Source organism: Falco rusticolus, chromosome 1, assembly GCF_015220075.1.
Source record: "Falco rusticolus isolate bFalRus1 chromosome 1, bFalRus1.pri, whole genome shotgun sequence".
Classification (NCBI taxonomy): Eukaryota; Metazoa; Chordata; class Aves; order Falconiformes; family Falconidae; genus Falco; species Falco rusticolus.
Genome location: NC_051187.1, coordinates 94,424,279 through 94,441,980, shown reverse-complemented (window position 1 = coordinate 94,441,980; position 17,702 = coordinate 94,424,279). Strand labels below are relative to the sequence as shown.

The 17,702-nt window shown below is 39.8% G+C and overlaps 1 protein-coding gene across 1 annotated transcript in view; it reads left to right on the top strand.

Moving 5' to 3' along the window:
• PPARGC1A (PPARG coactivator 1 alpha) overlaps nucleotides 1-17,702 on the top strand; it is a 373,145-nt gene that overhangs the window by 343,925 nt on the left and 11,518 nt on the right. Inside the window, 6 exon segments of the mRNA XM_037390465.1 lie at nucleotides 3,207-3,252; nucleotides 3,361-3,434; nucleotides 11,277-11,687; nucleotides 11,690-12,188; nucleotides 12,751-12,855; nucleotides 12,992-13,112. Coding sequence (XP_037246362.1) covers nucleotides 3,207-3,252; nucleotides 3,361-3,434; nucleotides 11,277-11,687; nucleotides 11,690-12,188; nucleotides 12,751-12,855; nucleotides 12,992-13,112 — 1,256 coding nt within the window.

Genomic DNA, 17,702 nt, shown 5'->3' with positions numbered 1-17,702 from the left:
GGATGGCTCTGCTTAAGTCAATGGAAGTTATCTGGCTGCAACAGAGATCAGGATGTGACCCTAAATGTGGTGTTCTGGTATTTTTGAAGCAACAACTGTAAACTGTATATGTGGGTTTTTTTTCTTTTCCACTCCCCCTTCCCTGCATTTTCAGCCCCCATCAGATCTAATTTTTCACTCTTCACTAGGAAGTATAAGCAAATTTAACAAAAATAATCTTCCCTTCCCACCGCTAAATACCCTTCTTGCTGCTATACATTCTGACATCCTAAGTATAGTTTTCCCCATTATGGTCTCAGAGTCTCTGAACAATGTCTCTTGTAAGAAAGAAATCCGGCTGCCCCTAGAGCTTCTTGGATGTCAGCTGCCACTCTTTCTGGATGGCTGGATGGCTTCAGCAGCCTGCTTCACAAAAAAATCCAGATTGAATGTGCGCTTGTAAAACTTGGGTCTCTTACTGCAATGGTACTGATATGTAGACCTGCCAGAAGTTACAGGGGGCTTTATTAACACTGTTGGGTGTTAAGGTGATACATGATAAGGTATATCATGTATACATGCTGTATGCACATGCTTGTTCTATACAGACTTAGGTTCATTTGCACACACATAAATACAGATTATAAAATCTTCCTATTCGGATCAGAGCTGCATTTTGCCGCCAGCTGAGGCAATTGTGTAGATTCTGTGCAAAAAAGCAGGGCACAGAAGGAGAGGTTAGGAAAGTCCAAAGGGACGTAAAGCTAACTTACCAGTGTTTAGCAGATGACTGTGACTTCAGTGGTGTTGCAGTTGAAATTTCAGGCAGGGAGAAATTACTCTCTTCTTTAATTCCTGCAGTTTAATTTACAGACTTCTGAAATGTTTTTTCATCAAATTTGCCTCATACACCAATATATGACTTCAATATCAATGGATTTGCATATAATACAAATACAGGAATATAATGCTTTCAGCTTGGACAGTCAATTCATGCAGAATCAACCTTGCAGATTTAACTGATATTTGCAGACCTGCAGACATTTGTTCATACATTTAATAAGAAGTACAAGAAAATTGGCTCCATCTGTTTTAAAAAATAATCAGGATCTAATACTTTCTTTCAAAGTTAAGGAGAGCTCACAAAGGATTAGTCAAATGGTATTTTCCTTTAGGGTTACTGTTGCAAACATATTGCAAACCCATGGGACTGTCCATAAACCCATTCATGCCAAAGATCATCTGTGGTTTTGCACTGAAATTTGCCTGTGAGGAAACTTGGTTCTTTTGAACCTGAATGTTTTCAATTTACAGGGACAAGCAACTTCATGTGAACCCTTTTTAATAAGAAAAAAACACACCACAGTAGACCTTAAAACTCTAATAAACAGGCACCATGGAAAATCATAGTGTCTTGGCTAAATATTTACACTTCCAATAGCTGTATGTGAGACAAAATCCTTCGCAGGAATACTGTTTGGTCAAGCCCTTGCCTAGCAATAAGAAAACTGATGGGTGTTTTGGTATGCGAATTTCTCAGTGGGAGAGCTCAGTGATATCTGCCTAAAATGAATACGTACGGGTGTGAGATAGCACCTTGGTTCTGTGCCCATGTCTGGCAGATTTGCAGTGTGCCTCAGTGCTTCAGAATTTTATATATACATTCTTATGTGGGACTATTCTGTGGGACTAATGAGAGCTAGAATGAGACTTTTTAGAGGCTTAAATAGCTCTTACACATTCAGCTTCCTTAGAAAGCCTAAATTGGTTAAGAGCATATAGATTTTTATCCTTAAAAAAAAAAAAAAAAAAAAAAAAAAAGTGGAAGCCTCTGCATAAAATTTTATTCCAGAGCCTTACTGTAAGGTCCAGGGTCTTTTAAAGCCAGTTTTACCTCTAGGTAGCCACTGGCAAACAGTATACCTAGATATATGTATAATACACACAAAGATATGTCAGGTTACCTTCGGTCTCACCGCACCTGGTTTATGCGCAAATCAGCGGCAGTGCTGGATCAGACAAATAACCCTTTGAGGTGCATCTCCTCACTCCGACGGTGACTTCTGAGGAAGGTGAACCCGAGGTGAACACCTGAGCTTCCAATTCTAACTTTCATATGGAGAGGAGGCGAAACAATATGCAGCTCTTGAGAATTGAGTTAATTTTTTTTTAAAAGTAATATTACTTCGGTAATGCTCTAGAGCTTATAAAAGTAATCAATTTGCATATAAAATCCTTTAATGTTGATGGGAGCTCCAAGCCTGGAATGAATACGAAATATGCAGTAGTGACACTCTGGACAAAAGATCTGCAGTGCAGGAGTGTTCAAGGGGAACATTTTGTCTTAAGTAATTAATCTGCAGAAGAGATCCCCTGCTGTTGTTCTTGGTACAATGCTCTCTGCGTTTAAACATCAATCTAACTTCTGAAAAGTAAAATTTGCAAGTAATATTATTTTTAATTTTTAAACATTTTACTGGCAATTAAAAGAACCTTAGTTGTATTACAGTATCCTAGTTCTTGGCTTGCTTTGGGAAAAAGCAAGTTTGCGTGAATAAAAGCTACAAAGACTTGTAGTTTTATAGCTAGAGCTTTGTTTTTTGTGTATGTTGGGATTGTGGTGCTGAGAATTTCAACTCCATTTTTACCATCTGTGACTTTGTCCATGGCTTGTCATAGTTTACAGGATAATTTGCAGAAATTTGGACTATAACTGGTTGGACTGTGGCCTCGTAGAAACAACCTATTCTCAGTGCTACATATAAAATTGTATATTGTAGAAGTAAAATTAACTGAATATTCATAACGTTCTGTTACTTTGTAGTTACTCTGCTGCTTCTGTTTCCAAATAAAACGTGAACTGTAGTCTAAATTAACTCTAAGAGAAATAACATTTTCACAGAGAATCCTGTAGAGTTCTCCATTGATTTTGAACATGTACCAGTTTTCTGAAAGGTTCTTGGCATTTGGGTTGTATACTGTATTTCAGAGGTACAGTAATTGATGTAAATCATTGTTGAAATTTAGGTGCCCTTTTGGTACCAGTAATAAGGAATCAGGATGAGTCTCCTTATTTATCTATTGAAGATACACTGAAACGGCTATTGAACTATCAGAGCTCAGCCCTAACTGGCTAACATGGGGTTCCAGCACCAAAATAAAAAATGTTTTTAGTATATGTTATGCAGTGTTTAAATATTCTGTAATTGTTTTCTTTTCCCCTTTAGCCAAACCAACAAGTTTATCACTTCCTTTGACGCCCGAGTCACCAAAGTAAGTACTAAAAAGTGCAAACATTTATAAAAGGGAGGGGGGTTCAATAGATTTTGGCTACAGCAACTCCATTTCAGCTTGTTTTTATAAATGTGCCCTGTCTTCCAGTGATCCCAAGGGTTCCCCATTTGAGAACAAGACTATTGAACAAACCTTAAGTGTGGAACTCTCTGGAACTGCAGGTGAGAAATGGGGAGTGCTGGTTCTTCCTTTAAGCATGGCTTGTGTGTGTGTTTGTTCATTTTAATATACCACATGTGCACCAAGGTCTCACAGAGGTCTCCAGCAGGTTAACTTCAGTGCAGTTTAGCATTGACTTTTTATCCAGTTACCTGAGAAGGAATGTGTTTGAAAATATGGCTCCAAACCTACACAAGAAAGCATAATTTCTGGGAAAATATGAATGAAACCATTTATCTGTTATACTTCCCCATTTCCCCACAGATTTGTGTACTGCTGAGCACCATCTTTCAAAGACAAACCCCACAGCACAGTGTAATAGATGTTACAGATGGAAAAGTTATGTCATCTAGTCTGTCTCCAGGCCGGTCTAGGGCTGTACGTGACTGCATGTTTCAGTGCTTTGTCAATTCTAGATTAATATGTCACAAATAACAGCTTTCTCCTCTACCACTGAAAAACTATTCCATAGCTTAGAGGTAATTTTTAAAATTGGTGTTCGTTTTATATTCTTGCTTTCTCTTTATTTCTTCTGTTAGCACACTTCACACAACCTCCCTTTATCCTCCTCCTCCTCCGTCCAGATCCCCGGTGGTTGTACCTTTTAAAGATTTGTAGATTTTTTTTATCAAGTGTTGGTTTAGTTCATGCATCACCCATTGCACTCATTTAATTTGTCTGCTCTTCTTTCCGCTAAAGTCAATTCCTTCAGACTCAGATCTGGTTTATTGCTTTCCTCTGAACTCTGTTTTGCCTCTGTTTTCCTGAAGTGTCCAGAACTGAGCACAAGAGCACACGTTGAGCTCCACCTGAGCTATTGCCAAGACTGTTTTCTTTCTCCATTGTGTAATACTGAAAAACAAGAGATGTACTTGGCATGTGTTTCTCTCGGGGTAACAGCGGATTGTAAATTATGTGATCTCTAGTGTTTTGGGGGGCATTGCAAAGTATGTCTTCCAGTACCATAAATCAGCTTGCCGCCCCTAAACCCAGTGGCAGCTTTACACAAGGGCATGCTCAAGTGTGTGTACTTTGGACTTTCACCTCCCTACAACCATCATTTCACTTTTTTCAGAAACTTCTTCATTAGTTCAGCATTAAAACACGCACCCTTTTCTCTGACACACCCTGAAAACCTGCAATCTTTATAATTCTTCTCATGACAAAAGGATGCACCTTCCAATGCACCTGCTTGAAAAACCAGAACAAACACGGCAAAATTCAGTCTGTGCAGCAGGATAATCCTGTTCAGTGCCAGCAGGCCTGCAGCACGGAGAAGCCTCTTTTATCGTTACTGGAGAGCAGATCTGTATGAGGGTGCCCATTTGTAAGCACACTGGTAAGTCAGTGCTTAGTGCTGCCAACAGAAAGGGGTAGATGAGGTGACTACAGCAGAGTGGTACAAGCAGCCGTTGAAATCACTGAAGGGAACAGTGTTTTATCCCAGCCAGAAAGTCAGCAGCCTGCTCTTCCCATTAGCTGACTAGACAGAAACGGGTAGTCAGTCTGACCCCTGGATGGTCCTCTAGTGTTGCCTCCATAATGGCAACAGGAATGGCCTTGGTATTACCAAATTTATTCCACTCCATCAGCTGTGCACAGAGGACACAAAACAACTCTGTAGTTGTCTTAGGCAATATAACCAGGAGAACTAGTGCATTAAAAAATGCATCAGAAGCTGTGAAACAGCACAACTGGACAAATATGTGGACATGAACCTTCTACTATGAAATCATGATATTTTTCCTTCTGAAAGTAAGTAGAGTCTAGTTCTAGCTAGAAAATAAACTGATAATAATCAGGAAGAATAAGAGTTGGTGAAGCATGCGTGGCCAGGGAGTTGGGGCACTGTTACCAAGCAGCGTACATGATGGTGGATCTCGGACTTTATGTTGTACTTGCTCTGGTCTTCACAGTGCCTGGTGGGGAGGTTTCAGGGGATTGTATTTCATCACTTGGCGGCTGTATTAATCTCGGCCTTCACATACACGTAGATTTTATTTTTATTTTCATATATATATATAAATCTATAACAACATGACTGATTGTGCATGTCTTTTTAACTCATTTGTATTGTAGTAGTGTCTTGTGTCGTGAGTTTGTTTGTGCTGGAAGCAGGCAGGTACATAACAGAAACAACCTGGAGTACTGAAGAACTTACAGCATATGTGAGTAAATCATGGCAGAATCGGAACCCGCTTCAGTTAAAAAAAAAAAAAAAAAAAAGTGGAAAAAAAATAGTGGCAATAGTGATTAATAATACCTTGGAGTTCTTTAGTGAGACCCTGGCAACTCCAAATTATATCCAGATAACCACATTGCTCATTGTCCTTATATAGGGCAGCTTGCACTGTACAAGCACTATTTATTATAATTTAAATAGGAGTTGCCTTGATCTCACTGCTGAATTGAAAAGACCATTAGCAGTGCTGCTCGCACTATCGAAGCACAAAGTATTTTAATATAAATAGCAGCTCCCTTGATCTCTCTGCTGAAAACAACATTGGTTCCCTCACTGATGAATTAACTATAGAGCAGGAAAATAAATAAATAAATAAAAGCATTTCCCACATGAGCCATCAATCTTCGTCACACTCACATTTTGGATTCATGTATCTAAAGTCAAACTGAAACCATTCACTTGCCGATGCTGTATCTTGCTTTACAACGGATTTGTTAGTAGTTGTGATCGTAACTGTGTCCTCCCTAAAACTGTCAAAACATTGATTTGTCAAATTACAAGGAACAAATATTTATTTGGAAGTGTTTCCAAGCCACACAACACTTTGCCATGCACTTTAAGTAAGTGGCCTGTGATAGAGGGATAAGTCCATTGCTATCTAAAATCCCAACTCCTGCAGCTGATTTCTAGTGCTATTCTAGGAAAAATGGACCAGAACATCATGATATGGAGGGAGTCCTAGGTGATGATAACGTAGTGGATGAAATTTCTGTGTAAGGAGAGTCTCATTCTGTGTAAAAGGTTAGCAAGAGGTCCTTCTGCCTTTGTTTCCACAGCTAGCAGCATTACCAGCACCTTGCTAAGAGGCCATGGGCTTGGGTGTCTCTAATGTCTTCCAGGAACATGGGACGCTTCTGTGTCACTGGAAGGCCTCTTTCCTCTTCGTTACCAGTCAGGCTGAGGGGGCACCTGCAGGCACAGGCACTAGGAAGATAACTCACCCTCTGTAGGTGGCTGTTTCTCTTGGTGATTGAGGGCGCTTCAGTGATTGTCTTAGACTTTCTGCTGAACTTCTACATGCCAGAAATAAGATGGCATGGCTCCTAAATGTTTGAAATTCAGCACGCTCTGTTCTCTCGGTGTCTTTTTAAACCTTCACTCCTAAATAGCCAAAGCCATCATGTAAGCGCATGAAGTGAGTTTACACGCTTAAGGCTCAGTCAGTAACTGGAAGGTTATTTCCACCCTCTTATCTACAACTAACTTGGTAGAAAGTCTCTCATTTGCACATAGATCCCGGTAATTTACCTAAGTGTAAAACTCCTCACCGGTCTTTCTTGGGTTCAAAATTTGATTCCTCCAAAAAGATGACAGAAAAGGCTGTATGAACACGATCAGCTTGAATAATGATTTGGAATTCATGAGCATCCTTGAGGATACTTATACCCTGCTATTTGCCCACCTCTAGATCTGGGTTACCTCTTAGTTGTCAGAACTAATACTTAAAATCTGTGATGTAAGAACTTGTTTGACCTCAGAATGATTTCTGATAAAATGAGATGTGAGATGCAGAGAGTTGTCCAGAGGGAATACAATCTAGTAAATTATTTGATATTTTCAGGCGTCTGTGTTTATTCTCTGCAGCACTGACAACAGGATTAAACTGAATACTCAACAAGCCTGTAGTTGTTTATTATATGATGGCTATTTAATTTTATTATATTTTCCTGGCTTCTGCAATCTTGTGCCACACAAAAGCTCTTCTGATTCTTTACTGAATTGAGCTCTTATCTTGTGTTCAGTGTTTTAAGTGGCCTTAAATAATGTTTCCCTTGACAATCCATTTTAAACTTAAAAGGTATAAAAGAATTCATTTTCAATGCCTCTCAAAGCCCATGTACATGTAGAAAGGTTCCAGAGCTGCGTTCCCCAAAAGGCACTAATTCTCAGCCCCCTCAAAGCACAGCAAATGTCATCAAACATTTAAATGCAAACGGTAACGGTAGAGTTTTAGGAAGATCTGTGTCTATGTAAAACAGCATTGCAAATCAGTCCTAAAAAGTCAAGATGTCACATTTTATGCAAAGGCACTCCCCTAATTTCTGCTTATCAATCTAGCTGAGCTAAATGAGTTACTAAGGGTTTGGGTTTTTTTTAGTGGAGTTCTGGAATGTATCAAAAGTAGTTTCACTCTCTCTTGAAAGAAGTCGCTCAGCCAAGGTGGCAGAGACGGCACACATGCAAACACCTCTTGTTGCACAGACATGGGGAGTGTGGTGCTGCTTCGGCAGCAGTGCTGGCAAATTGATGTACGCTATTTTGAAACCGAAGATCACTGAGTGAGTTCTTAGTATATAGACAGAGCAAGGCAAAGTGCAAACGTACCATTTACCGAAGCCATTCAATTAAAGAAAAGTCCCTACAAAGAAAATGGTTTTATAGCATTCATGAAAAAATACTTGGCTTTACTTTAAAAAGAAAAAAGACTGTTTAAGGGGAATGATTGCAGAGTATGTACCACTTCTAACAGATTTGCTGTGCAGAAGTACATAGTGTGAGTGATGTAGAGGTACTTGTTTATTATAGAGCACATTTCAATGCAGTAATCATAAATATTGCTAAGGTTGTGCTCTGTTGAAATATGACCTACATACTCTTGATTGTTTGTGTTACGTGATTTGTCTGACACCCATTACATTCTGGGTAATGGCAGCCATTTGTTGCTGTGCACAGCAGGCTCTTTTGACAAAAGAAAATAGGCAGCAATAAAAAAGCTATAGTCTGAATTACATTCTGCACAGCGCGTGCCTGCTGAGAGTTTGTGCAAGTGTGTTAACAATGCTCTGAACTGCCTCTTGTCAGCCTTCAGCCCGTAATGGCCATCTGTCCTTCCATAAATCTGTCAAAACCTGCTAAGTTCAAGAGAGAGCACAGAATATACCTTGTACTGTCAACGTTAAAATGTACACATTGGTGGAGAAACCAGCACGTATGAAATAATCCAATGGTTATAGATTACTGTAACGCTGTTGATGTGGGATCATGGCCCTCAGTGAAGATTACCAGGGATTAGTGTGAAGATGAGCATGTGTGCAGCCAACTGGTTTTCTCAAAGTTCATGGTTTGGAGATTGGTCATGGGACATGCTGAAGGTGGACTCCGCAGTGGTGACATGAATTCAAAACTTTGCTCCCTCCTCCATCCCCCGGTGGAGGTTTGTTCAAAAGTTAAATGAACATTTTCCAACTTTTATCTGTTTCTACTTGCCTGTGCACTTCCTGCTTCTGCTGAAAACCAGGAAAAAAGCCAAAATGCCACGAGGAAGCCCTTTCTTAGGCTGTCCCCAGCACAGTTCTGCCAGCAGAAGAAGTGCCAGTAAATTTAGCTCAGTCTGTACTTTTGCACGGGGGTTTTTTTGGTAGGTTTTTTTTTCCCCTCCTCTAAAGATTGTTGGACTCCTTCTCAGGCTTCTGGGAATCATTGTGCTCAGTGTTTAGCTTGCTTCCTGCTGGGGCTAGCTTGAAAAAAGTGGAAATGGAAACAGTATTTTATTTTGATACTGGATATCTCTGGGGGGGGTTTTGCCTGAAATTCTTAAATATGCATTTTTATTGTGGTGTGTTGTATTTCTGGTACATTCTTTCGTAACAACTACATCCAAAAAATCAGTAACTACCACCAAAGCTTCTCATGGGCTGTGTAATTTCTAGAGTAAAAGTGACAGTTACAAAATTTTTTATCTAGAAAACAGTCTTTGCTTACTGACATCTCTGCTGAATCTGAGCCTGAAGTTTAGCCTGGAAATTATTACCACAGAATTTGAAGAGGGCTGTTCTCTTAATTTTGCCAAAAGTTCATTTGCTATTCAAAATACTTGTTGGGGAGCAGGTAGATAAGGTTGTGAAACACATACTGCTGACTCAAGTGAATTTTTGGGAAGGAAGAAAAGAATTGCAGACGCAAATTAAAGGAAATAGTTTAACAGTGATGACTTTGCGCAAAACATTTTCACTATTATTTTCAGATTGAGGTAACTAGAGTAGGTATCATTATCTTTGCCTCAGTTTCCCTGACTTTTGTGGCATTAGGTAAAGTTTTTCACATAGCCCCCTGTAGCTCATAACCATTTTTTCCAATCGTTCAGACAAAATCAAGCTTCTCTCTCATGTCAAGTATTCATGCCTTGGTACTCCTATCTTATTTTTTCTGGAACAAATTCATTGCAGCTAATGCAATGGGACTCCCAGTCCTCCATTTATGCTCCTTAGGGAGCACTATGCATTGATGGACACTTTTTGTTCTTTACAGCAAAACACTATAAAACATGTTCCATTTGCATTGATCTGCTGAGCTCTGTTGCATGTTAAAATACAAACAAAACTCTGTATTCATGTGTGAAATACACATTTCCTGTAAGTGTGTCTGCCCTCTCTTTTCAATTCTTGCTATGGAAGTAATGGAAAGCTCATTGCTTGGACTAGAAGAAATCTGGGGCAGCATCAGGCTCTGGAGTGCTTAAGGAAGGTCTGGATTATCTAGGAGAGCTCCCTAATCTCCATCTAATTTATTAATTTTTAAGCATATATACTTATAAATTACACTGGGGGGTCACTGAATGGAAACAAATTTTTCAAACATAGCATACTAAGTACCTTCCTGAAGAGTAATTATTTCCTGAACAGTGGCTGATGTTTGCTGTTACTGTGCCTGGATGTCCCTGGTTATCCTTTTGTAAGTCTAAAGAAATTCTATGATTTCTACAGAAAATATTAAGAGTTATAGTCTAACCTTATAAAAATAATTGGAAGATGCTGCTTCAGTTCCCCATGCTGGAATGGGCTGTAGTCCATCCAATCAATTTTGTCTCACCATAGTGATAGGAATCTATTGCAGTTAAGTGAACAATTCTGGTAGTTAGTGTTAATCTTAGAATACTGTCCTGTTTCGTTTGACTCCCGCTTCGTGACTCTCGCTAATACTTAGTACCAAATGCAGTGGTTCAGTACAGTTGGCAGTTGCCCTATTGTTCACTTGAGTTTCAGTTGCAGAAACACATTTCAGGCAAAAGTATTAGGTTATGCTACAAGAATGTATAATACATACATTAGCAATGGTTTACTAAGTTAATGAACTGTGGAGACAAAAAGTCATTGCAGTCGAGTTGTAGGGTTGCTGTACTTCCTTGCATTGAAGTTCTGCATCCTACCGAGGTTCCTTTGGTGGCACTCATTTATTTTTCTTGGGCTTGCTTTTATTCAGGTTTTTGTCTGCTAATTTCCTCGTGTTTTTGACGGTGCCAGACTTTTGATTTTTATATCAAAGTCTTTTTGATTTTTAAACAAAAGTCTTTGTTTTTATTATCTCTTGATCTTTTCTATCAAAATCTACAGAGAGAGAGGCAGATGTCATGGAGGAAGGGGAGGGGCAGAAACGATGCTGAAGATTAATGGCAGTGCGTTAGTATTGTTGCTGTTGTTGTTACCAGACCTTCGGTGTCTTGCACCCTAAATACTCTTTATTCCTGATATTAGTAGTGTTAAATTGAAGTGACATAGAACGGGTCTTGCTTTGTATTTCTTTCAAAGAAGCACATGAGCTGCTTTTTATAAACGTTGTGTGTGTGCTTAAAAATACTCTGTTCCTCCTTTTTTTTTCCCCTTAGGCCTAACTCCACCTACGACCCCTCCTCATAAAGCCAACCAGGATAATCCTTTTAGGACTTCACCTAAGCCAAAGTCATCATGCAAGACTGTTGTACCACTTTCAAAAAAGCCCCGCTATAGTGAGTCTTACAGTTCTCAAGGAAATAACCCAATCAAGAAGGGTCCAGAACAGTCTGAGCTGTATGCACAGCTTAGCAAGACTACAGTACTGTCCAGTGGACATGAGGAAAGAAAGACAAAACGGCCCAGTTTGCGGCTGTTTGGTGACCATGACTACTGTCAATCTGTGAATTCAAAATCGGAAATACACATTAAAATATCCCAGGAACTTCAGGACTCCAGACAACTAGAATTTAAGGATTCTTCACCTGGGTGGCAGTGTCAGATTTGTTCTTCTTTAGAACAAGACCAGTATTCAAGAAAGAGACTTTACAGACAAGTAAGCAGGGATCCCATGGTAATAACAGAAAACAGCTCCAAGACCAGGAAATTCGGGCTGAACTGAATAAGCATTTTGGTCACCCCAGCCAAGCTGTTTTTGATGAAGAAGCAGATAAGACCAGAGAACTAAGGGACAGTGATTACAGTAACGAACAATTCTCCAAACTACCTATGTTTATAAATTCAGGACTAGCAATGGATGGTCTCTTTGATGACAGTGAAGATGAAAGTGATAAACTATGCTACCCTTGGGATGGGACACAAGCCTATTCATTATTTGATGTATCGCCTTCTTGCTCTTCTTTTAACTCTCCATGCAGAGATTCAGTGTCTCCACCCAAATCCTTATTTTCTCAAAGATCCCAAAGGACACGCTCTAGATCAAGGTCCTTTCCTCAACGCAGGTCTTGTTCCCGTTCTCCATATTCCCGATCGAGATCAAGGTCGCCCTGTAGTAGATCCTCTTCAAGGTATGGTACAGCAAATTCATGTGTCATCGTCATGGTTAGTAAAACGGAAAACAGCAAAAACATGAAGCAGCTTAAAGGAAAGATAGAAAACCCCAAGAAATAACTTCATCCAGTACAACTCATTCCATTGCCCCTGAGCTGATTAACTCTGAAGGTTACGGGGTTGCAACAGAAACACTTGTTGCCGTTATCCTTTAAATTTGCCAAGCTTACACTTTCTGAGTCCAGTCAGGTCAGCCTGCAGCAGAGCAATTGGTGAGAGATGTACACAACTAACCTTTCCCATTATCTGCGAGCTGCCTGGTGCCAATCTAGCTGCGGTCCCTATCAGATGAGGTTGACAGTGGCTGACTCTCTGCTCTGTGTTAGCTTCAATAAGGAACGTTACAAAAGGGCATGGGGGAAAATCACTTGAGGTCCCTTAGTTGACTAGGAGATCGCAAACTGTCACTGGAAAATCTCACTGGTAGCTTAGAAGAAATTGTAAGTTCGGGGAAGAGGTAAAAAATGGTGCAAGTAGATTCAAACTGAATGACAGAGGTGAATGTGTTTCTTCCTGCAGATCTTGTTGCTATTACGAGTCCAGCCACTGTAGACACCGAGCATACAGAAGTTCTCCCTTAGGTGCAAGATCACGATCCAGATCACCGTACAGTCGCAGACCCAGGTAGTGTGTTTCGCCTGCATTTGATTTGCTTTGCAGCTGGTTCTCAAGAGATAATGAAGCATTCTAGAAATTGTATTACTAATTTTACATTCACAAATGCAGGTGCTTGATTTAATGACTAAGTTATGTTTCCTAGATATGACAGCTATGAGGAATATCAGCATGAAAGGCTGAAGAGGGAAGAATACCGCAAAGAGTATGAAAAACGGGAATCTGAAAGGGCCAAACAAAGGGAGAGACAGAGGCAGAAAGCAATTGTAAGCACTGTGAAGATAACTTTCATTTTGAAAGATTCTGTTTCTTTTCATAGATTTCTACAGCTAGATCTCAGACTTTTATTTCTTTATAAAATTAAAAACAAAAGACTGCTTACATGTGTTTCTTAGTATTTAGAATTTTAGGCAAATATGTGTTTTCATAACAATTTGTGGTTTTATATTACAATTCTAATTTTTTCAGTTTCTATAAATTGCAACTCTTCAAGTTTTTCATAGTGAAAGATACAAAGGGCTTACTAGAAGAAGGTTTTCATCTCAGACAATTAAGAAGTGAACCAGTCTATTTCCTACACAGATCTATCAGTGAACCTGCATTTTATACTGTATATCACCTACCAGAGTGCCAATAATCAATGTCCCTTTTCTATATTCCTGGTTTTTTTACATAAGCAATGTAAGGAGTCAGCTTACATACCCATCACGGGACTTTCACAGTAGCTGTAACTGTCTATACAGAGGGTGCAGATAACAGAATTCAAAACTGGGATCCAAAAGCATGAGTTTAATTTTTTTTTTCTCTGCCTATGACTTGGTTAATTTTTAAGTTATTTTTAGCAAAATAAATAGTCTGAAGACATGATGCAATATAAAAATGTGACTTAACACTGGCCCTTTTGTAATGAATATGTATTACTTAATTATTTTGTTCATCAGTGTTCTGTGTGAAACACCTGAGGTGAAGGAAATACCCATGTGGGGATGAGCAACTCACTTGGCTGTTGTAGCAGTATGACAGAAGAATGGCTATTCAACAGACAGGCAGCTTTTGCACCTTTTTAGCTCACTGTTGACAACTGTGCGATAGTTTTGATAAGTTGGGAGCTGCTATGAATCTGGACTTCTCTTGTAGTTGCTAAGCCCGTTTGGTGGCTCACCTTAACACTTCCCACTTGGTTTTCTGTGTATTTCAATTTTACCTTCACTGCTGTTCTGGCTGTGCTCTGGCTCTTGCATGAACCGGTGCAGACTGGGACATTTCATCTTCGTTTCCAGATTTTGCTTTAGTGCTCTGTCCAGGCCTCACCAAAATGAATAGATCTTCTTTTCCACTGCCTTTAGTGGACTTTGTAGTAAAAGGTGATTTGTCTCAGACTTGGCAGCATTTCTCCTAATACTTACACCTATAGAACTGGGAGTAGACTGGTGTAGTCTACAGCAATGAAAAGTTCTGGGAGGGAATAGACACCTTTATTTTCTGATTTTTGTCTCTGCTGCTGTTATTCGTAGTAAGCTTTGTCAAATCATTTAACTTTTCTCTGCTTCAGGTACCCGATCTACAAAGTGTGGGTGATAGGTGTATTTTGTAAAAGCATGAGATTTAGAGCTATAACATGCTCTGCTGTGCTGATCTGAAATTCAGTGAAGGCAACGGAATGATTCTGCTTGGCTTCAGACAGGGCTATATTTAAGTCAATTGTTGCAGTTTGTTTTAAAATATCTGGCTTCCATATGCTTAGAGATGAACACTACCTTCCAGCAATCATAACTTACACTGACTGTTCTCTCTCAGATCTAACACAAATTAGGGATTCAAGTAGACCTCTGTCATGGGTGTATCTTGCTACTTCTCAATTACTGTACCTTACCAGTATAAATAAACATGAGTCCTGCTGAGGAGGTAGAAAATTGGATTTAGTTTAAAACAAACAAATATTTGGCAAGTAGCTAATCAAGAGAAAAAGAGAAAGGAAATAAAAGAAACTGAAAACACTCCAGATATGCTGCATTATAACTTCCTACATAAAAAATGTTAGGCGTTTCAAAGCCAAGGTTGAATTTATTTTCTTTCTAAAGTGAGCATTGTCATGTTAATTAACTTCATTAATGAAATCATTTATTAATAAACATACATAAACCAGAACTAAAAAATAAATAACAATAAACAGAGCATAGCAAAAACTTAAAATCCGGTCACCTATGTAAGAGCTGCAGGAAATGTAGATGAAATCCTATTAACTCCTGTATCCAAAGTTTATCAGCACTTTAAAGATTTGTATTGAATCATGCCAGTGTATTCCCTGTGCAAATAATTAGGGGTTAGGGGTTAGGGGACAGCAGAGAAGGGGAAGCCCTGATCGCATGAGGTCAGTGATAAAACGTGTATTATTTCTAGCATTTTCTGCTCCTTTTCTTACCCCTTTTGGCTTATGGGTCTCTTCTGTGTTACTCCTTTCTTGATGGACTCAGCTCATTTATTGTTCAGCCACAAGAATCTCCTCTCTTTCCTTGAACTCTTTCTACAGTCCCATAAATTTAGATTTCTTTGCTCTCTGCATTGGGGAGTTTTTTAGTTTCTTTCCAGACCATTCTCATGCTGCCAGAACTGATTCATGGCCACGTACCTCCAGATACTGTTAAAAAGAATACCCCAAAGACTGGGCAGTTACTAATGGCTCAGGTGTTACACAGGGCAGGTGGCTTTTCCTCATTAGAAGCACCGCGTTACGATCTCAGGAGGTAGTTGTAGAAAGGATGCATATTGGAAAGGGAACGGGAGTTATGACTAAGCTAAAAGCCATCAAGTATTATAGGTTCAATATCTAGAACTGGCCTCCATGTGACAACAAAAGTGGGAAACCTAGGAAAAAGAAATGAGAAAAAAATCGCACGTATTTTAATCTGTCAAAACCATATGTGAAGCAATGCTCTCTCATTGTGCAGGCAGCTTGTATTTTGGCAGATGTGAAGACATACTGGCAGAATGCTGAGGAGGCTTGTTTTAGAAGCCTGTGCTCACGCTGTGTAGCAGAGGCGTGTTTAAATGGCTGGCCCTTCAGTCTTGCACACAGTGTGCACCTTCTCTGCAGTAGCTTCAGAGCAGCTAGAAGCCTGGGCTAGCATTTCCCTGTATGGATTCCTGAATTCCTATCCAGACTTACAGCTTTATCAAGGTGGCTTGACTTGAAAAGGTACTGTGATATTCTTCTCATCCTTTTCTTCTTTTCCCCTTTCCAGTTACTGGAGATTCAGTGCCTTTTTTTTTGTGGATTGGGGTCTTAATTTTGAGCAGTCACGCTTGAAAAATATGGGCTGAGCCCACAGATACTTTTCAGTTGGAGAGTTACTTGTCATTCATTCATTCATTTATTATACTCTTGATCATGATGCCTTTGCTAACTGGGCAAGTGTTAGCATAGTTTAGTTTGATCTTGACTTGATTTATTTCACTGGCTCCCCATTTTGCTTTAGAATGGGTCCTCACTGAATGTAAGGATGGTCTGCCACTGAGACTTACTTAACTTTATAATGCCAACCAGATCATAGTAGTAACAATTCATCATGAAACTGGAGGGACACTGCAGGACAGGATCTGATGAGGGCTTTGTAGAGAGTTGGGGTCCTACCCCCAACCAAACGTAGATCCCAATGAATTGCCAGGAAGACTGAGAACCCCTTTTTCCTTCTGATACACCCCAGAAAATTTCAGTTATGTGGGCTTTTATTCCAGCAGCTCATTAGACCCTGTGGCAAATACTTTCCAAGGCATGGTGTCAGAAATACAGTTCGCACATTTCAACTCTGGAGTCACCAGTTCATGGTTCACCATTGACGCGGTGCACCAGGGCTGGGAGGTTAAACTGTCTGTGTTCTGGATCTCTTGCTACTCTGCCGCTCTGGCCATGATGCTGACTGACTGTCACATCCTCTCTGCAGCTCACTTACCGTGTGCACTGGCTGCTGCCAGCAGGTATAACAAGCTTTTGTACCCGAGTATAACATTACTGTTAATATTACTACTTTTCATTTTTAAGTGCTGACAGCCTCCATGAGACAAGTATCAAGAGTTCCTGTCCCATAGAGCTTACAGACGTAAGAAGATAAATGTGCTGTGAGGCCACTGCAGCGGAAAGAAATGCATGGTTTCAGAGAAAATAAATTGTTCTACAACAGGAAGGCAGGAGAAAGGTGGTTTCATAAGTGAGTGCCTGGCTTCTCTAAAGTCTAAAACCAGAGTCAGCCTATAATGGAGTGCATTTCCACTAATGAAGGGTCCAGTGCACGTTGTATATTTAGTCTGGATTGTTTTGCCGTTGTTCATCGTGATGGCCTTGATCCCAGACACTCTAACTTTGCTGTATGAGTTGCTGAAAATGGATCAAATGGATTACCTAAATCTTGAGGTTTACTGGTCCACCATTTTTCTAGCGGTCACCATGGAGTGTGGCTGAACTGTTCTTCAGATGGCTGCACAGCAGCATTTGACAATTTTGTGTGATGTTCTTTCTTTCTTTTTTTTTTTTCAGTTTTTCTATGCATACTTGCTGACAGGTCATACTTACTTACTCTTCTTTAATACAGAATCTGAAGAAAAATTTTCTTATTATTATTACGTCAGAATATTAAGCTGTAATGGCTTTTTTCCATCCATAGCATTTCTATTTTTGAAACTCTGTCTAGCCATTCCCATTGCACTTTCACAATGGTATGTCGCCTCCAGCTCTAAGGATAAAAGTCTTCATGGCTTTCTACTGGAAGAGGAAAGAAGTCACTTGCCATGGAAGGCAACACAGGCACAGGGCTTGCACCCAACCATCTGCCTGTGCTGGTGGAAGCAGAAGAAACTTTGAC